At 45.1% G+C, this 22,476-nt stretch overlaps 1 protein-coding gene across 1 annotated transcript; it reads left to right on the forward strand.

Annotated features, from left to right (window-relative positions):
* The first annotated feature begins 2,941 nt into the window (after positions 1-2,941).
* LOC121856964 (UPF0746 protein DDB_G0281095-like) lies at positions 2,942-20,510 on the forward strand. Its single transcript, XM_042352754.1, has 2 exons — positions 2,942-3,106; positions 20,094-20,510. The coding sequence occupies exons 1-2, from the start codon at positions 2,942-2,944 to the stop codon at positions 20,508-20,510; spliced, it is 582 nt and encodes a 193-aa protein (XP_042208688.1).
* Positions 20,511-22,476: the final 1,966 nt, after the last annotated feature.

Genomic DNA, 22,476 nt, shown 5'->3' on the forward strand with positions numbered 1-22,476 from the left:
TGGAGAGGAGTTGGTGGAAATTAGAGAAGGCGAAATGTTTACCAAAAAGTGGTTCTTAATCCTAATCTGTTGACAAAGAGCCCAGCCGAGCAGAGCCATCAGCATAAACTTGGCGAGTCAATAGTTAGTCCAGACGCGCCTCGATTGTCTCCTGACAGACAGACACTCACCCTCTGCGTTATGTGCGCCGGCATTAAGCTGGAGGGGGGAGAGGAGGGGTAGTCTGGGTTAACAATGTGGTCGTTATTGCGTTTGTTAGACCCTTTCTCCACCCGTTCAACAGGCTAGGATAACAAGACTTAATTGTATCTTTCTCCAAAGGTAATGCATTTTACCCCCAAACATTTATGGCTACAATAAATACAGTCTCATTGTGATGGAACGCTAACTTTCACTTTATACTACATTCATACCCATAACAGACCAACAGGAATACGTGTGAGGCGACCATAAACAGAAGTCTGGAATCAATACAGACCATGGGAGATATTTGTACCGTGGCCAAAGATGGTCTGGTAGTCGTACCAATAATAATGACTGTTCCGGTTGACTGAGAACCACGTGGGACAATGAAAGTGAACAGATCTGAGCAAGATATTGGAGCTTATAACAAGACAGTGGTGTTTATAAAGAGATAGTGGAGCTTTCAAATGGTCGTAGAGCTGAGAGAGAGAGAGAGAGAGAGAGAGAGAGAGAGAGAGAGAGAGAGAGAGAGATGGTTTGAAGGCGGTGGCGGACCCTCGAATTCCTCTTCCTCTAGCCCCGACATACACAACTTTCCCTCACCATATATTGCCCTACCCAAATTCTACCTTCATCCTTCTCTACATCCTTTTCTCTTACATTTCACCCCTTCCTACCCCCTAGTACCCCTCCTCTACCAACGTGACCCACCAGGGGGCTTCTACCTCCCCCCCTACCTAACCACTTGGCGCTAGGTGTTGGTCAGCGATTTTATTCCAAGGTCTCAAAAATTCTCCATCGGAAGGAAATCGAACGGATGGGATAAGTCAGTTTCGCGAGACATTTTTACAGATTTCTATTAAAACAAACTTCTGTCAGCCAACTACTGTATAGGATCTAGTCATCCCGGTTATTGCCAGCATCACTTTACTATGAACCTGAATCAAACATCGACCTCAACACGGAAATGAATTCTCGTCAACTGAAAAATTACCTCGTGGTTATTTCTATGAGGGTTATTATTATTATTTCCTTAAAGGAGACTCATAAATTTTGTTTATTTTACCCTGAGCCTCTGTCAATGCCCCGACCTCAACTCCTTGTGACACCTTGAGAAATGTGACCAACTTCCTTCTGGAATTACGTGACAGGTAGTTATAGTGCAATGACTTGTGAAGGTGATCTGGATATTACATTTGAGGCATTTCGAGTCTTCATATTTCAGAAACTCATGTTTCTTCTATGAACTATATCTCATCTCCGTGAGTAATGATGTATTACCTGTTATTGGGAAGTTCTCGGAATAACTTAAATAATAATACACAAATATCTCCGTGGTTCTGGAAATCAGTATTATCGTGAGTCAAATGTCACTGATTCTGTGAACCAGACGTGATCACCATAAGTGATATTGGATTATCTGGCCATTCCGCGCCTAACAATTTCTCCGAATGCCATTAAGAATAAAGTAAAAATGAACTAAACTCATCTGTGAAATTCTTGGAGGGTTGACAGTCACATCCCATGAAATAGAAAAAAAAATTCTAAACTCGATGATTTCCAGGGGACACGGCAGCCCGTTGACTTAAGAAAAGATGCGGCAGCTCTTCCATCAGTTACTATATCAACAAATTATTTTTTCTCTTGTAAATAAAACATTTTGTTTTATACCTTCAACATTTAACAAAATAATCAGGTTTATGATATACTGTATGATGATCTATCCAATGATATATATGGATGTGTTATGTCAGTGTATAAACATATGGTCCCACACTGACGAGTCCCCCACCTTTGGTCGTCATGTTTGGTCGTCATCATCAAATGTACATCATATGTTAATCGGATTCTATGGCATTAGTAGATGGTGCAGTGAGCAGTATAGTGACTTAGCAACATACATTCCGAGTTCTTTATTCAATCTTGTCATCTAGTTCTGTACGTCTCAGTGTTTGTCCACTATTTTGTTTTTAAGCGTTAGTTTTGTTGCCCTGAATAACTCATATGTTGCCAAGAAAAAAAAATTGTTCACTGGTGTTCTTGACCAACACACGTGACCTTTGAGCTGAGCCGATGAGTGAGTGGTTTGTGGTGTTTGTTGTGGCGAGATAGTGAGATAGTCCAGGTAAGCTTAAGGGGAAGATAATTGGGCGGGACCAGTGGAGAGGTGCTGAGAGTAAAGGCTGTAACAGGAGGGAACTTATCCTTAGAAGGTAAGTTACGGAGGACCTGTTCTCGGAGGGGCGTGTCCATAGAGGGCATGTCTACGGAGGGGCGTGTCCATAGAGGGCCAGTCTACGGAGGGGCGTGTCCATAGAGGGCCTGTCCACGGAGGGGCGTGTCCATAGAGGGCCAGTCTACGGAGGGGCGTGTCCATAGAGGGCCTGTCTACGGAGGGGCGTGTCCATAGAGGGCCTGTCCACAGAGGGGCGTGTCCAGGTAGGGCGAGAGTGATCGGTGCGTGGTAGGGTGGCGATGGTTCTGGCTGATAACAATGGTTACATCGCGTGAGCCATGAACCTCGAATGGCCACACTCACGCCACGCTCCCTAAAGCCTCCATTTAGCCAAGAGTTGTCCTTATTCTCCCCCTTACTCCTTCCATTTACTCTCCCCTTGCCACTTATTCTCCCCTTACCCCTTCGAGTTAGTCAAGCCTTGCCACTGACCCCCATTAACCCCCCATCCCACCACCTGTCCCTCCTCTCTTTACTATTCGGTAGAGACAAAGTTCTGTTTCAGGGAGACATAATACAGCCATGCGTGGGCCCAATGACCATCCAGACCCCCACATATTGCTACAGGCGGTCACTGTCGAGCTATTAGGCCGGTCGCTCATCGCCGTCTCCGAGAATTGGTTTCGTTTGCCTGAGGAAAATGTCTTAATTCTATTGTTTACCTCCATCACTGATGTCTCCATGAAGGTGATGGACGCGCGGCTGATGTGTGATGAAAACTGTTGTAGATTATACGGACGGGGGAAGTGGATTGATGACTTGACAGCGAGAAGGTTGGACAGTGTGTGTTTTGGGTCGGCGGTACGAGATGTGGATAGGTGGAATTGTTCATCTTTGTGACTTTTTTTCTTGCTTCTGCTGTTGTTGTTGTTCCCTACACCCTTCCACACAGTCGGGGCGTGGATCTGTTACATAGCCTTGAGGGAGGTGTGGGGGGTGCTGGTTAGTTGAAATGATTGTTAAGGAATGTGGATTGATTTAGTTTTTGTGTTCTTGTTATTACTTCTGCTACTACCGCTGTGACATTAAGAAATATTAGGTTAGGTTAGGTTAAGTGACTCCTATTGCATAACACTATCAAAAGGTGCATCAATCTGTGATTAATGACTTTAACTTGGTTTTAATTGGTGTCAGAACAAAAACACGAATATGAAATTTAAATGGTTCTCAATACTACAAACTCATACGCTGATGCAGCCTCCTACCCATGATATATGCAGCCGATACCGACCTGACGGTGTAAACAAACGGAGATGAAGATGAATGACCCGTCTGACAACACCGGTCTAGCGTGGTTGTCGCTGTGTCGTGGTGGTAGTGAATGGACTGCCTGGTCACCCCATCCTCCCAAGAAGGTCAACTACGATATATATAAAAAAAAACAGCTCTCGTGTACAGGTCATTACAGCGTTTAGAATATGACAATTTCTTAACGAGTCATCATTTTGAAAGATATTTTGTTGGTTTAAAACAGGTGCTTCCTATATCATACATAAAGCAGGGGGTAATAATGGATTGTTTAATCTGATTTTAAAATCAAGAAGCTGTTTTTATCTGTGTGTGTGTGTGTGTGTGTGTGTGTGTGTGTGTGTGTGTGTGTGTGTGTGCGTTACATAAAAGAAGAATAGTTGTAACATAATTTTACAGGAGGTTGGGAGCGTAACTTTCTGTTGACAAACATTAATACAGTTGTCGGGGAGAACAATAGCCCAAGGTTTCAGGAGCCGGAGTCCCACCCCGTTATCCCACCACCATCCTTTATCCTGCCATCATTGCCGCCCAGGAGGGAGATCCTACTGTGGGACTCACAGGATAAGCAGGGATTAGAAACAGACACAAGGAAGGTTTATTGGGGGTGAGAGAGGATTCAAAGTTCTGACTCCACATTGGTTCGAAGCGTCCCACAGTGGATTAAAGGGGTGCTAAGATGCCCATAAGGAAATCATCGGGTACCCACATAGGGAGACTATGGCCAAAACCCACACGGGAGAGGATCCAAATAGGCACCCCACAGAACAGCCGAGGATGGCGGGCGGGGAGGAGACTATCCAAGACAGGAAACAAAACACATAAGCATCCCGGGAGGAACAGGTATATAAACACAGTGAACGTGTATGTAAAACAAAGACAACGAGGCAGGTAAGGCAGGCAGGCAGGTAAGGCAGGCAGGTTGCAGGTACCCAGTCACCGTGTACCAGCTGAACAAACAAGTATATACGACACAGGGTACACGGATATAACTTCAGGGAACAACTATGTTAAAAATCAGCGTGGGGTTTGTTGTGTCGTTGGTGTGTAGGTACGGGAATTAAGCGAGACAAATATGCAGTAAGTGATGTGACGGAGGACATAGGCAAGGAATGTTGTTGTTGTCCCATCAGTGACCGGCCGCCGCCTCAAGAGTTAAGTCATCTTTAGCTCATTGTGTTCCTGTTATTATCAGACTGGCTTAACACAATGACTGTGTTAACTGTATTATTATTTGTCGTGTGTGTGTGTGTGTGTGTGTGTGTGTGTGTGTGTGTGTGTGTGTGTGTGTGTGTGTGTGTGTGTGTATGTAATAATTGACGGTTTATTGAAAAAGTTCTGCAGCCCGAAGGCTGAAAATATACATTGGACATAAATGACTTATTACATACATTGGTGGTTTAACAAAAGCCTTCGTTAGAGAAAGGTAAAGGAACATACAGTGAACATACAGATTAATGTAGGTGTTGAACAGCAAAAACGTAGTGTAGTAACTCCCTCCCAGATGGTGTTAGGAGGACCTCAGGGACCTCACAGATGGTGTTATGAGGCACCGTAGTAATTCCCTCACAGATGACATTTTATGAGGGCGTAGTTCCCTCACAGATGGTGTTATGAGGGGCCTCACGTGGTGTAGTAATTCCCTCACAGATGGTGTTATGAGGGGCCTCACGTGGTGTAATAATTCCCTCACAGATGGTGTTATGAGGGGCGTGACGTGGTGTAGTAATTCCCTCACAGATGGTGTTATGAGGGGCCTCACGTGGTGTAGTAATTCCCTCACAGATGGTGTTATGAGGGGCCTCACGTGGTGTAGTAATTCCCTCACAGATGGTGTTATGAGGGGCCTCACGTGGTGTAGTAATTCCCTCACAGATGGTGTTATGAGGGGCCTCACGTGGTGTAGTAACTCCTTCACATATGGTGTTATGAGGGGCCTCACGTGGTGTAGTAATTCCCTCACAGATGGTGTTATATGAGTGAGGTGTGGTTCCAGGCCTTCCTATCGTAGACGGATTAACACATCGCTGGTTGTTGGGTCTCACGGGCCGTTATCACTGGGTACCTGGGACCTCACTGTGTGAAGGTCAACTTGGGTACCACTGTTACTGTTGAGTTGTTCTCACTGACTTAAGCACTGTTCACCACTGTTCACCTCTGTTTAACACTGGTTTCATTCCTTTCCTAAATGAAATAGTAACTTCTGGCGAGAACATGTTGATATTCCGGTGGGGAGGAGGGTTCAGGGGAGGGAGTTGGTATGGGCCAACATAACAGTTGACCTGGCTGCTCTGAGAGGAGCGCCAGTCGTTGGCTTCCTTCGGTGGTCAGGATGTGTGTGTCGTGTGTGTGTGTGTGTGTGTGTGTGTGTGTGTGTGTGTGTGTGTGTGTGTGTGTGTGTGTGTGTGTGTGTGTGTGTGTGTGTGTTTAAGATAAAACGGACAGAAGAAACATAAATTGTTTAAACTATTTTAAACTTAGTAAGACAATATCATAAGAACTATTTCAACGACAATGTTTAGGTTGGTGTTTAATTTAAGGTAAGTCAGCAGCTGCAGATAATGTTCACTACATTTATAGTCTTGTTGAGAAAAATTACGATGAGTTTACAGAGACTCTTGGGTTGGTTTATGGTCCTACATTAGACCTGGATAACGAGAGCGTGTCTTTATACATGGTTAGGTTAGGTTAGGTTACTTGATGTATGAAAATATATCTTGAGCTTGAGCCATAAACCCCGCCAACACTGCTCCTGGCGTGAAGTGGATGTCGTCAGCTGATGCTCTACTCCTCAACCTTGTTTACTGTGTGTGTGTGTGTGTGTGTGTGTGTGTATGTATGTGTGTGTATGTGTGTGTGTGTGTGTGTGTGTGTGTGTGTGTGTCAATATTTCCTAATTTACATGGCTGTGGAGTCAATGACCCCCAACTACCGTGCACCCTCTCTACCACCACCCACAGTACTACGAGGCTCAATTGACTTTCAGAGAGAGATAATCTTAGTTAACTGCATGAGCGATTAGCGAGGTGTATGACCCACAAAACAAAACACTGTTGAAGGAAACCAGGCATGACAAGACGCCGTTGTGCGCGGCTGTGTCTCAACTCCCTTATAAGAGGATTGCAATTTCAGGTTCTGACAGAAGCAGTTATCCCACTCTGAGGTCGTCGAGAAGTTCTCTACCTACTTGTCGTATGGTGGATGTCTCTTCATGTTGACTGGTGGTGTCAGACGATATCTAGACCAAGTTGGAGTTGTCAGGGCGGTGCATTTGCTGAGAGATTGTGACAGTCAAAACTCGGTGGCTTTAAAGTTTGGTTTGTCTCAAAGTGTCATCAGTTGTGTGGAGGAGGTACCTGCAGAACGGATTATACAACAAGAGACCAGTTTAGGCAAGACTGTTTCTTGCCCAGACCACTACCTCCTTAACCCGGTCTGTCGTGTCCTGGAAATTGGTTTTTGAAGTATCACAGAAGTACAACTGTCAAATCAGACAATGAGAAATCGTCTGCATAGGATAGCATGAATGTCCAACTTTGACAGCAGCTCACTGTCCTGCCAAGTTGGAGTTTGCTCGTGAATATCAATATTGGTAGGTACGTCATTGAACACCCGTACCTTTTTCACAAATGAGAGTCGAGTTACGTTATCGACAAAGGATAGACATGTGAGGCTGTAGAGACATAGGGACAGAGTATCTCTCAGTATAGTTGCAAGGTTAATCATGGTGGTCCAGGAGTCTGTTTTGACCTCCAGGTTATTGCCAGAGTTACACTGACAGTCTTGAGGTATCTGGACGAGAAGTTAACACCTACTGTAATGGGAGTGCATTGGGTGATGGGTTCATTCTGGCGGAGAATACTACCTGTCTACACATAGCCTAGCTGTCAATAGATTTCCTGGAGGAGGGAACTGCAATTATGAACTGACCGGGGAAGTCACCAGACCTCAATCTGATAAAACGTGTTTGTGACATCCTATCCAGGAGAGGTGCAGCAACACCACGCCCACCACACTACGTACTGGCCCTGAGAGATACAATAGTTCAGGAATGAGAGACCACAATAGAGAAGGTCATCAGACGCGTCACCATGGAACATGTTCACACCCGCGGAGGTCACAAAAGTTGTAAACATGTGAACGTATACAGTATGTTTAATTTGTTTTGTTATTGGAGTTCAGTATCTTGTTTACATCTCGACTCAGTGTATGTCTTATATATTGTTCGTCGTAAAGTATTGTCCAAATATGCAAATTCGGTATTTATTATATTTGTTCAGTTTGTGCTGTATTAGAAAAAGCTAGAATACCGTTCCGTTATTTATTTGACAAGTCTATGAAAACAAGTAATGGTAAGTACAATGTTACACACCCTATGCCATCCCTGGACAAATCACGAGTAAAAAAAAAATGGCAAAAAAAAAGACGAATCACTTGGTTACTATTGTGTCTAAAATCCCTCTATCTAACTTAAAACAGTGACTGAGATATCGCCCAGACAAGCAAAAAACAGGGTGAGAGAGGGTAGGTCGTGTACAACAAGCCTGACATCACGACCATTACAGCCTCTGATACTACTAATACCACCCCCACTACGACTTCCTCTTCAGTACCACTAACAATACCTTTACAATAATTATGTAACCTTACCACTCACCCAAGACCCACGACAAAACTACCACAATCCCACGACCACCACGACCACTCTACTACCACTCACGACATTACTACAACAATCCTACTACCACTATCCTCTTCCTTGGTATAGAAGAGAACAAGGAGGTAGGGTGGGAAATGGAATGGTGGAGGATGGGGAATGGAGGGATGGGGGATGGTGTGGTAGAGTGATGGGGTGGTAGAGTAAGGGAGGAATAGGGATGGGGGATGGTGTGGTAGAGTGATGGGGTGGTAGACGTATCATATCCCCGGCAATAAAAGTATCCTGTGACCGGTGAATGACAGGAGAATATTATCAGTGGCTCCATCAACTAACAGCGGTAGCCTCGCCAACTAAGGGGGTGGGGAGGGTAGGAGATAGGTAGGGTAGGAGGTAGAGGTAGGAGATAGGGAGGGTAGGAGGTAGAGGTAGGAGATAGGGAGGGTAGGAGGTAGAGGTAGGAGATAGGGAGGGTAGGAGGTAGGGGTGGAGATGGGGTGGGAGGTAGAGGTGGGAGATGGGGAGGGTGGAGGTAGTAGGAGATAGGTAGGGTAGGAGGTAGAGGTAGGAGATAGGGAGGGTAGGAGGTAGAGGTAGGAGATAGGGAGGGTAGGAGGTAGAGGTAGGAGACAGGGAGGGTAGGAGGTAGGGAGGAGCACCATGTTAGCCTGGACTATAACCGGAGACTACCTCACTCATCAGAGCACGACTGTCCTACCACCACTATCACCACCATCACCACCATCACCACTTCCACCATCACCACCACCACCTCCACCACCATCACCTCCACCACTACCACCATCACCACTTATAATGTTCACTTATTTACAATGGTGACCTGGAATTTTTATTGTCTGCACTAAACTTATATAAAAAAAACTCCCTCACACGGCAAATGCGTCCATTAGTTAGATAAGAAAGAGTATACCTTGGTCTGATTAAACTAGTGACAGTTTTAAGATTATTACTTGCGCAAGTGTGTGTGTGTGTGTGTGTGGGGAGAGAGAGAGAGAGAGAGAGAGATGGGGAAGAATGAGAGGCAAGAGAAGAGGAGGAAGAGGTGAGGGAGAAAGAGGAGGAGGGTAAGGGAGTGAGGGAGGGAAGGGGGAGAGAGGGTAAGGGAGTGAAGGAGGGAGGTAGGGGGAGGGTGGTTCTCGAAAAGTTAAGGTCAATATTTGCCACCTCCTCCACCTCCTCTCGTGTTCACCTGCCCTCCACCTCCACCCTCCTCCATCCTCCACTCCTCTTTTGCCTTCCACTCCTTCCTGAACTCCACCCTCCATATTTTTACCTTCCTCTCCACTCTTCTCTCGCTCTTCACCACTCTGCTCCAGTGCTCCACCCACCACCCTCACTCTTCTTCCCTGTACCCTTTGCCACTCCCCTTCCCACCCCTTCCCACTCCCCTTCCCATTCTCCTCCCCATTAATGTCCTTCCCTATTCTCTACATTCCATCCACCATTGTCGTTCCATCTTCTGTACTTCCTTCGTAACCATTCAACACAGCTTCTCTCGCCTCTCTCTTCACTAGCACTACGCCCACAACCTCGTGTCACACCCACCACCCAACCCCGCCCACCTCCGCTTACCCCCGCCCGTCCCGCCCACTGTCTCACGTGACAATGATCATCTCACACCAGTCCACTACACATCCACACCACTATCCACCCACCTCACCACACGACATGACGTCTCAAACCACAACTCGTCCCCGTGTACCACATCACACCATGTAACACTCACGCCACATTGCGATATGTTTTTACCAGTACTCTACCACACCAGTCCGGTCCACCAGTCCACCACACCAGTCTACCACACCAGTCTACCACAACAGTCTACCACACCAGTCTACCACACCAGTTCACTACATCAGTCTACTACACCAGTCCACCACGTCAGTCCACCACACCATATAACACTACACAACCACATAAACTCCCACACTCTACCAGACACCATCAGACGACACGGTACATACATTATTTCCTACACTACCTCACCATTATATCCTCTCTCTCTCTCTCTCTCTCTCTCTCTCTCTCTCTCTCTCTCTCCAAACCACGCCGGATAATCAAAATTTTCCACCAATTTTCGTAGACAGAATGTGGAAAATTGACAGAAGTGGAGACTCAGTCAACTGGAGGGACAAAATCCGCTCTCTTTGTGGGTAGACCATGGCTGGCTGTATCCCCCCCCCCCTACCCACCCGGCCTTCATTGTGGGTAGTGTGAGTCTCTCAAACTATCCCCATGTCTGTCTGTCTGTCTGTCTGTCAAACTATTCTTATGATCCATTTCTATCTTTACGTGGATTCATCCCTTCCATCCATCCATCCATCCATCCACTTTCCATAAATGAATTTGCAGTGGGAAATTGAAAGGTTGAAAAAAAAATACCACGAACAGACTGGCTGGTTGTGAGAGCCGTATTTATATGCTAACTGAGATTTGTAACTGGTGGAACTAAGCTCTCTCTCTCTCTCTCTCTCTCTCTCTCTCTCTCTCTCTCTCTCTCTCTCTCTCTCTCTCTCTCTCTCTCTCTCTCTCGTCACTGATCAGATGAACCAGTAACGAGAGAGACACCTTGACACAATTATGACGTCATTGATGGGATAAGCCAATAATAAAGGAGTTATCTCTTGACATCACAAATCAGCTGGGTAGTTGTCGGGGTCCTCGTCATAGGGATTAAGTTATCTGTGTTACGGCCTCTCAGGTGTGGGTGTGTCGGCCAGGTGTACACGGGTAGTTATCTCAGGGACAGGTGATCGTTATGTACCTGGCCACTTAGAGATAACAGGTAAGTGTCGGTGTCTTGAGGTGTAAGGTGTAGGGGTGATAATGATTTCTTGAGAGGACAATGAGGTGTACAGGTAAGTGCCTTGAAAGGGGAATAGGACATCATATGGCACTTTCTTGGTACTTAGGACATAGTTTAAGTTCCTTGGGACGTAAGGTAAGACACCGAGACGTTCCTTGCTACGTATAGGACATCAGGTGACATTTTCTTATGGCGTAGGACATATCTTAAGCTTATTGGGACATAGGACACCAGATGATATATTTTAGGACATGCCTTTGAAGTTTATTGGGACAGAGGACACCAGATGATATATTTTAGGACATGCCTTTGAAGTTTATTGGGACATAGGACACCAGATGATATATTTTAGGACATGCCTTTGAAGTTTATTGGGACAGAGGACACCAGATGATATATTTTAGGACATGTCTTAACTTTATTAGAACGTAGGACACCTGATGAGTTCCTCGGGAGATAACAGATAACAGGTTCATAGGATGTAGTCTAGCATTGTTGACATCAAGAAGGGGGGGGGGGATTGGTCCTGGCTGGTCCAGTATTGTCCGGGAGAATTTTAACGCTGGAGCAGATACTGAGCTAACTTATCCTACCTCGATGACGGTAATTGATTGTGTGGTGTTTGAGTTTCGTTTTATTTATTATTTATTTAATCTTTTTTGAGTGTTTCTATGTCTCTCTTTCTCTCTGTGTCTCTTCTTTATTTCTCTTTCTATTTGTTTTTTCTCTTTTTTTATTGTGTGATGATGATGATGATGATGATGAAAACTATTTCTACTACTACTACTACTAATAATAATAATAATAATAATAATAATAATAATAATAATAATAATAATAATAATAATAATAATAATAATAAATAATAATAATAATATATATAATAATAATAATAATAATAATAATAATAATAATAATAATAATAATAATAATAATAATAATAATAATAATAAATAGGCTTACCAATCAACCAAACCACTTAACAGTTACCACCACAGCCAATTAATAAACCAAATTGGCTTGAGAGTCATTATGGCTAGTCGGTCCTGAATCCCGTTTAAGACATTGGCTGCTGACGTCATACTTGTGTCTTTACGTCTTGAAAATTAGTTGTGGTTAGGTTGGTTGGTTGGGTTGGTTAGGTTGGTTAGGTTGGTTGGTTAGGTTGGTTGGTTGGTTGGTTGGTTGGTTGGTTGACGGATTGGTTCGCTCTCCCCCCGCAGATTTCCCCAGAGCTTAAGTTGTGTTGTGTTGCAGAAGCTGACTCGTTTAAAGTAAATAGGACCTTGAACAATTTGCACTTAGTAATGGTGTTGTGTGTTTGCTCGGAGGCACTAGGGAGTGTTAGGGGCTTGAGAGGCGAACCTCTCTCTCTCTCTCTCTCTCTCTCTCTCTCTCTCTCTCTCTCTGTTACTCTGCCTACTTCTATTCCTTTTCTTCTTTTTTTTTCAAGATTTCTTTTTTTTTTTACTCTTTGTTTTCACATTTCTCCTTCTCCTCTTTCCTTGCTTACCTTATTTCTCTTCCTTGTGTGTGTGTGTGTGTGTGTGTGTGTGTTCCCTCTTTCCTAATGTCCTCTCCTTTGGGCTGACATGTAGGTAATTAAGTAAATGAGGGCGTGGAGTGCTACTTGGGAGGTAATCGTCAGAGTGGCTCCTTAACCACTAGTTGTTCTTAATTACTTTCCACCACCCTCATTACCTAACCTCCGGCGATGCCCCACCTCCCACCCACCACCCCCTGCTCCTCCCCCTCCTCCTCCCCCTTACCACCCCCACATTGTTTAGAAACAGTGATGGATAGGTGAAGAATAGAAAGGTCAAGGCAGGTCACGGAGTCTTCACGCAGCGGTGTGTACGTGAATAACAGGCAGGTCACGGTGTACTCGTGCGGGGAGAGCAGTGTCTGGCCTTGAAGAATGAGGAATAAGGGGTGTAAGTTGAGTGTCAGGAGTGTGTATAGTGTGGTAGTTTATAGTGTATAGTGTGTATGGGACCCGGAGATACAGTGGGGGTGAGTCATTGAGTCATTGAGTCGATCTGTTAGGGTTCACTATATACATTGTTCTTCTCCACACACACACACACACTCTCGGCTTCAGTGGACTAAAAACAATATCTTAACTATTTCATGAAGGGTTTAACTCCTGGGCTCTTATGGTGACTGGGGGGGGAGGGACCCAGTGTTTAGGGTGGTAAAAGGTGGGACTCTGGGTACGATTATAAGTACTGTCCGGTCGCTGGTACTGGTAAGCATATGGACCCTGATTTTTTTTTTCGTTAGTCAGTCAGTCAGTCAGTTAAATAGTCAGTCAGTAGAAGTTATGTTTAATTGCTATGAACTATGTATTAAAGTCTATGAAAGTTATTTAGAATATTATAAGGCTGTTAAAGTCTTATTAATAGTATAATAAAATATATAAAGTAATAAAAGTCACATTAAAAAACTATTAACATTATATTAAGTTATTTTCTTTCGTTACTTTTCATTTCGTTTTTTTTTCCTATTCGTTTTTTTTTTTACTTTATTTTCAGGATATTTTATTTTCATTTTACTTTTTTCTTTTCTTTTTTTAATTTCTTTCGTCAGTCTTTCGTCTTTGAGAATTTTGACATCTTGGTTTTAGGGGTTCGAATCCTCTTCCCAACACCTGTATGTAAACCCTTGCCCCAACACCTGTATTTAGTCTTTTCTGTCACAGGTGTATTTTAGATCTTCTCCTCTACACCTGTTATTGAGATTTTGTTTCTACACCTGTCATTATATCCTCTGCCCCACACCTGTAGTTAAATTATCTACCCCACACCTGCATTTAAGTCCTCACCACCACACCTCTCGCCCAGATCTGTACCCTTGCATTCCTCTCCTTACACCTGTACTCAGATTCTCTCCTGACACCTGTACTCTTGCTGTTTCGTCCTCGGCTGTACTCAACTCCTCTCACCTAACACTCGGAGGCGTGAAAGCACTCAAGATACTTACAAGGTTGGTGAGAGTCCTCGTGTTTACCTCAGTTGAGAAAAAAGACAAGATGGTCGTGTTGTGTCAAGGGTAGAGAGGGAGAGACCGAGGGAGGGAGTGAGGGAGGGAGGGAGGGAGTGGGGGTGAGAGGGAGAGACCGAGGGAGGAAGTGAGGGAGAGACCGAGGGAGGGAGTGAGGGAGGGAGGGAGAGGGAGCGAAATGAAGTACAGAGGAGAGGAGTGAAATCTGACGGGAATTAAAGGTTATGGGTTGGTTAGGGGTTATGGTATTGGGGGTAGCACCAAGGTTGAGCTAGGTGGGGGAAATAGGAGGGGGGGGGGGTGGGGGGTGGGGCAGAAGGGGAAGGGTAGTAGGGGGAGAGGGTGATGGAGAGGAAGAAGGAGATGGTTCTTGATGGGGAGTAGGATGGGGGGGGGACAGAAGGAGGGATGGGGGCAGTGGTTGGGGGAGGTGGGGTGTAGTTGTGGTGAGGGTGATTACAGAGTACAAAACCACAAGTAGAACGCAAGGTACACTTCATCTCATTAATTAACAGAGCCTTGAAGGTAGAGGCATGGCCGGGCAGTGTGTGTGCTGAGGGAGGGCAGTGAAGATAATACCTGGACAGATATGAAATTGATGTGTGTGTGTGTGTGTGTGTGTGTGTGTGTGTGTGTGTGTGTGTGTGTGTGTGTGTGTGTGTGTGTCTGGTCTGTCTGTCTGTGTGTGTGTGTGTGTGTGTGTGTGTGTGTGTGTGTGTGTGTGTGTGTGTGTGTGTGTGTGTGCATTTGTATGATAATGAGATTTGCGAGAGGTGAGTGGGTTTGTGTGTATACTTGTCTTGGTGTGTACTCTGAGGCTGGCCACCACAAGATGTGTCCATCACTGGGCCGTGTTCACTCCCTTATACACCAACTTACACAACCGGAACGTAAACATAAACTCACCTCCCAACACTAATATATCTCAGTCAGTCAGTCAGTCAGTCAGTCAGTCAGTCAGTCAGTCAGTCAAAACATAATCCATCAATGACTGACACAAAGTAACTCATTCATGTTATATAAGGGTTAATGACGTCACCAACACCTGGGTCACGTGAGAAGAACTCATTGACGTCACCAAGTTTGAGTTGAATGACATCACAAGGGGGATCATTAACGTCACCAAACAATTTGAGTCAGATGATATCAACAAGAATCACCTGACTGAAATCACCGACATCATCCAAACACAACCATAACACCTCACAGAAACACTAGATAAGCTGTTGTAAATAATGAAATAAAGGGTAGGAAAGAAATATATAGTGAGAAAGGCTGAATAAGTCTGACTGAGTAGATGGTAAAGTCTGAATTAGTGAGTCATGAGGTGAGGGTGTTTATGGAGGAGAGGGGAGGGGGGTGATGTCATGGGTTGAGTGACCAGGGGGAGGGGGGTGATGTCATGGGTTGAGTGACCAGGGTATAGTGCCAGGCGGTGATTATATGAGTGCCACACACATATAATGCTATCTGACTGGCAAGCGGCGGCCCTGAAGTACCTTGTCTGTACTCTCTCTCTCTCTCTCTCTCTCTCTCTCTCTCTCTCTCTCTCTCTCTCTCTCTCTCTCTCTCTCTCTCTCTCTCTCTCTCTCTCTCTCTCTCTCTCTCTCTCTCTCTCTCTCTCTCTCTCTCTCTCTCTCTCTCTCTCTCTCTCTCTCTCTCTCTCTCTCTGCCATATGAGTTCCCAAATGGAGTCGACTTTCCAGTTCTTGTTTTTTTTTTAAGGATGGTTGATGTGTTACCTGTCGTATAAATCATCTAATCTACCTGTTTCTCACACAAACGACGCCAAATAAATTACCTTAATCTACTTTTCTCACGTCAAAGGCGACAGTTCAGAGCTAACGTGATACAGTTTTTTCTTTTTGGGGGCGAGGCGGGATAGACAGTCATACAGACATAGGATATAAGAAGACAGTTACGTGTATAAAACAGACAGACGTATAATTAGACAGACGATTAAAATAAAATGGAAGTGTTGGCAATGTGTATCCCTCCCTCACATGGAAAGCAAAACATCCATCAGTGAAGTCAGGAAGGTAAGGAGAGGGAGGGAGGGGGGCCTACTGGGCTAACTTAACTCACTCAGAAAGTCTTGACCAGTGACAAGGACGAACAATAGACATACACTAATTAAACGATAGACAGGAACAGACGGGTACATTCAATTGATCTGACGCATCATTAAAAAAAAAACAGACTACCAGTTAGACGGGCTGATCACACACCGACAGACAGAAACAGACCAAGGAATTATACCCAGAGAGAAAGACAGGAGAGACGGATAGACAGGAAGAGGAGGTGGACATATTCAGAGAGGGAGACAGACAAAGGGACAGAGAGAGAGAGAGAGAGAGAGAAGAAGAAGAAGAAAGAAGGAGGTAGGTACTCATTGTGGTACGGGCGCCCCCTGGTGTGAGGGTCGCAGAATCCACTGGTCGGGGGAGATGGGATCTAGTTGTGTGGCGGAGGTCGTGGTGTTTTATAGTGCTACTCTGACGGTGAAGACCACGGGTGACCCTCCTCCTCCACATGGCCCTTCACACCCCTCCACATGGCCTTCCACCCGGCCTTCACACCCCTCCACATGGCCCTTCACACCCCTCCACATAGCCCTTCCCCCTCCACATGGCCCTTCACACCCCTCCATGGCCCTTCACCCCACACGGCCCTTCACACCTCCACATGGCCCTTCACCCCTCACCCGGCCTCCACCACCCGCATTCACTATACCATACTTCCACCTTTCACTACCCTCATTCTACCCCTCCACTACCCTCAGTCCCCTCCATCCCAACTTCTGCCTGTCCCTCTTACCCACTGTCCACCCTCACCTCCATTAGCCTCCACCACTACCCCTCAGCTATCCACCAACCCTCCACTACCATCCACCCGCTCCTCCACTCCACTAACCCCCCCCCTCCTTACCACCACCGCCCGCACTCACGCCCGCTTGTCACATTTCATTACCGGGTGGAGAAATTGCCTTATTATCATGATATATCTTAATGCCAGGAAGTGACGGTGTCTTGTTTATGTGTGAGACGTGTGAAACCTCCTCCTTCCAGTGTACAGGTGAGAGAGAGAGAGAGAGAGAGAGAGAGAGAGAGAGAGAGAGAGAGAGAGAGAGATCCAATTTTTAACATGGAAAGAGTCAAAGGTTAAAGATCACCCCACACTCCTTTTATATTTGACCAGCCTAGACAATAGTATTCCTCCCAGCGATACTTTATTGACCATTCCTTTATGACATAGAGGAAGACTTAGAATCTGTGTTATTTGTTATGGTATATGGACGACAGGTCTTAGAGATCACTGCTCTTATAGGGTACACTTGACCAGGTGTTATTGTGTGATGTTAATGTTGACTTATGATGTTAATGATGTTAGAGATGTTTTACTGTTGACTCGTGATGTTTCTGTTGACTCGTGATGTTACTGTTGACTCCAGATGTTTCTGTTGACTCGAGATTCTGACTCTGCCTCGTCGTCTGATGTTGATTGATGGGGAAATCTGATTTATCCATTAACGTAGGAGAAGACATATTGCATTAAATCTGAATATTGCAGCTTTTTGTTTATTTATTTTCAATTTGCTTCTGCAGTTGTTTATTTGTGGATATGAATATTTGGGTTGATTTTTTTGTTGACTTTTGCATTTATTTATATTTACAGTTCTAAGTATTTATTTACCATCGCGCTCGTCGTGACCCGCTGCTGTTGACCAAGTTGCCCATTTGGGAGGATAAGTGGAGGGGCTGCCAGTCAGTGCCTCAGTTCACGGGTGTGGTGAGGGTGGGGTGAGGGTGGGGTGAGGGTGAGGTGAGAGGAGAGGGTGAGGTGGGGTGGGGGATTGGGGTGAGGTGAGGGAGAGGGTGAAGTTGGGGTGAGGGATGAGGTGAAGTGAAGAGAGGTTATTATATTATATAAATGACACTCGTCTGTAATATTAATGTTATATAAGTGAGTTTCTAGTACAGTACATCTAAATAATATAGCTGCTGCTGTAATAATAGTGATAGCTAATGATGCTACTGTGTCAGCATTAGTGTGTGACACTCGGCAGTGGTTGACCGTGGGACAGCGGCGACCACCGTGTCAGCTGGTCCAGCTGCCCTCCAGCAGGCCTCGACCCACAGTCTCAAATTACTACTTGAACTGACCAGCGGCGTGGCCACCAGCGGCTGGATATAATATATATCTTCATCACCCCGTCACAGCTCTATCTCCCGATGTTGCATAAGACATGTTGCCTGAACTGTGTTGCCCGAGGAGGTGTTGCACAAGACTTAATATAAGACGTCGTTGCTGAAGACATGTTCTTTCAGTCACGTTGTTCCGCTCATGTTGCACGAAGACATGTCCTCTGAGATACATTGCCTTGAGACAGGTTCCACAAGACATATTAGGTAGTGATGCCTCAGTCGTGTTGCCCCGAGGGATGATGTGTGTGTGTGTGTGACATGTTGCCGCAGACAGGTGGCCCAGATTCGCCTTAGAACATAAATTGAGAAATTGTTCCTCAGTCATGAAACCTCACACACTCTGCCCCGGGACACGTGGCTTGAATTCCTGACTTTTATTCCAGATTGAACAATAATCCGCGACACAGTGAAGCAGGCGATGATGTAACTTAATATTTATACGGCAAGGATTCACCGTCCTACCTTACCTAATCTAATATTGATCACCTGACCTATCGAAACCCTATACGATTATTATTATATAAACTGGTAAGAGGAAGACGACGAGGAGGATGAGGACGCGGAGGAAGAGGTGTTGTGGAGAGAATGGAGAATACGATAAAGGAGGAGGTAGATATGCTAGGATGTGCCAGCAGGAATTGTTAGTGGAAGGAAGGAGGATAAGTTATAGGGAGGATGAGGATGTGCTGGAAGGAGTGTGGAGGATTATGATAGAGGGAGGGAGGTAAGGTAGGGGGAGGGAAGACCACCCCCTAGTGTAAGATACAGTCATATAAACAAGCTAGCACACCCTCATGATAACACTCCTTCCTGCCTCCCCCCTACTGCGTCAAGGAGGAGGGAGAGGGAAAGAGTGATATTGTATTTCGATGGAGGAATGCCGTTACTTACCTACCACACACACACACACACACACACACACACACACACACACACACACACACACACACACACACACACACACACACACACACACACACACACACACACACACACACACACACACACACACACACACACACACACACACACACACACACACACACACACACACACACACACACACACACAATAGAATTTTAAAGGCTCTCACTCAATGTGGGTTTGAGTCCCCTAGCTAACCTAACCTAACCTAACCTGATCTCCTTCTATACACCTGGTTTGTTAATTGATTGCTGTGGGCCGTATGGCGATTATTCAGAATACGACAAAAAAAATACAACTAGCTCCTATTTATTCTAGTTCTGTGGGTAGAAAGGATCATACGTGCTAGTTCTTGTATAAATAGTAATGGGAGATATGATGGTATGTAGGCTAGAAAATTAATGTATTTGCGTAGGCGTGATACCCCTTTCCCTTCTCATCCCTTCCCTTCCCCCCTTCCCTCCCCTCCCCCTTCCCCTCCCCACTCCCCCTCCCTTCCCTCTAAAACAGACGGAGAGAAAGAGGGTATGGGTCTACGGAAATAGTTACCCCTCACAAAAAAAAAGGTGACTAAACATCTTCCCACTCGGTCACGAATATCAACACAGTGATGAGTCGTGGCTGGAGATATTTAAAGCTTTTGACCTTGATGCCGTCGTGTGTGTGTGTGTGTGTGTGTGTGTGTGTGTGTGTGTGTCTGTGTGTGTGTGTGTGTGTGTGTGTGTGTGTCGTTTAATAGTTTGTAAAGTATAGGTTGTGGCAAGTTTGAAGGACAGGAGTTTCTTTTAAGTGAGAAGTAATAATCGGAAGCACCAGCAACAACAGCAGGAGCCGGAGCAGCAGAAACAGGAGCCGGAACAGCAGAAACAGGAGCCGGAGCAGCAGAAACAGGAGCCGGAACAGCAGAAACAGGAGCCGGAACAGCAAAAACAGAAGCCGGAACAACAGAAACAGAAGCCGGAACAGCAGAAACAGGAGCCGGAACAACAAAAACAGAAGCCGGAACAGCAGAAACAGGAGCCGGAACAACAAAAACAGAAGCCAGAACAACAGAAACAGGACCCAGAACAACAGAAACAAAAGCCGGAACAACAGAAACAGAAGCCAGCAACGAGGCAGCATAACATTCCAGGGGTGGCAGTAAATCTCTTCTGGCACTTGAGGGCACCAGGAGCTGGCCAGTCTCAACCTCACTTCCCCGTAGTCGCCACTTTGCTACGAAAATAACCAGGCAATCACTTTATACGAAGGGCGAGTTTACCGGCCAGTCACCACGGTCACGGAGGCTGTGTGTGTGTGTGTGTGTGTGTGTGTGTGTGTGTGTGTGTGTGTGTGTGTGTGTGTGTGTGTGTGTGTGTGTGTGTGTGTGTGTGAGCCTCGGATAAGAGGGGATTTCGCCAGCTCTTCTGCAGTGTAACAATATGTCCGTCAAGTTTCTCGGGAGAATGACAACACAAATACCTTTTAAATTGTTGATACTATCTTTAAGTCCAATGAACTGAGATGATTGTACTAGTGGGAAGTCAGTCTCTCTCTCTCTCTCTCTCTCCTCTCTCTCTCTCTCTCTCTCTCTCTCTCTCTCTCTCTCTCTCTCTCTCTCTCTCTCTCTCTCTCTCTCTCTCTCTCTCTCTCTCTCTCTCTCTCTCTCTCTCTCTCTCTCTCTCTCTCTCTCTCTCTCTCTCTCTCTCTCTCTCTCTCTCTCTCTCTCTCACAACATTGACATAGAACCACTTGTCAACACAGCACCACAACACAAGCAGCACCAGGACACAGACTGACACATGGCCACATCAAACGCCGCCGAGTTTACCAGAAGTTTACAGGTTCAGTGTAAACCGGCAGCACCAAGGCCCCTGTAAGGTGACGTATCCGGGGTCAGGGTGTCTCTCTCGATATTGAAAACGTTCCCATTGTTAATCTGTTTTCGTGGTCACTGTGATGTGTTTTTGCTAGTAACTTTTTTTTTCTTTATTCTTCGTCTGTTTTTACTTGGTTTATTATTATTATTATTATTATTATTATTATTATTATTATTACTATTATTATTATTATTATTATTATTATTATTATTATTATTATTATTATTATTATTATTATTATTATTATTATTATTATTATTATTATTATTCATTTGAATTTCTCCTTTGTTTACTTGTCTTTATCTCTGTCTCTCATGTTGAAGTGGATTACTATTACCACCTGTCAGCCCAACGCCCGACTTTACTTAACAGCTGCAGGTGAAGGTAGCAGCCACATGCTTACCTGCCTGCGAGGATTTTTTTAATGTACTGTACCTGTGCCGACCACACACCTGTCTTACCACTCAAATAATTATATAAAGTACAAACGGCAGTAACCTCGAAAATATAACTTTATTGATTTTTAAAAGTTGTGTAGTGTAGAAACCGAGACTTAGTGATCGCTGCTTGATGACCTTAGTTGTTTATGAAGCTATATAGATAGAAGAGCAGCTTAGGGGTGTAGGAACATTCGCTTGATACTGGTACTCTAAGGTTAGTACACGTCATGTTTCAAGTCGATCCATCAGATAGTTTTTGAGATGTGCTGTATGACGACAGATATACGGATGGAGGGACGGAATTACTGTATGGTCTGGTTATTAGCTCGTGCCAAATGCCTTACAGTAAACATTCCACCCTCTTATATACGTACCGGTGTCTGAAGATCAAGAGAATGTTCATTATAAATTGAAAAGAGATACAACTAATTAGTTTGACAAAAATGGGGTATAAAAAAAAAAGAACTGCCATCAGATTGCTGCGTTGTCCGCACACACACACACACACACACACACACACACACACACACACACACACACACACCACGATATCCATTCTATCATTTTATTTATTTATTTTTTGTCTCGGCGTGGTTGGTGTGAGAGGTACTTCGTCAACGTCAGGGCCCCGACCAAGACAAGATCTCCTCCTTCCTGTTTTGCATCTGGGCCCAACATCTCAGGTGATTATAGTCATCAGGGCGAGACTAATCAACCGATTCAACAAGTTACGGGGACTAACGGCGCGCCGGCCCTTGAGGAGTAGCCCAGGTAAACTAACAAGACAGGACTTCTGGCTACCCACGCCCAGGTATATTAGTCTAGCTTATCATCCGCGTTTTTATGCTCCCACGTAGCCATTATTGTGTCTTGTGACCGGGTTATCATGTGTGG

The sequence above is a fragment of the Homarus americanus genome, unplaced genomic scaffold (genome assembly GCF_018991925.1).
Source record: "Homarus americanus isolate GMGI-L3 unplaced genomic scaffold, GMGI_Hamer_2.0 scaffold44060, whole genome shotgun sequence".
Taxonomy (NCBI): Eukaryota; Metazoa; Arthropoda; class Malacostraca; order Decapoda; family Nephropidae; genus Homarus; species Homarus americanus.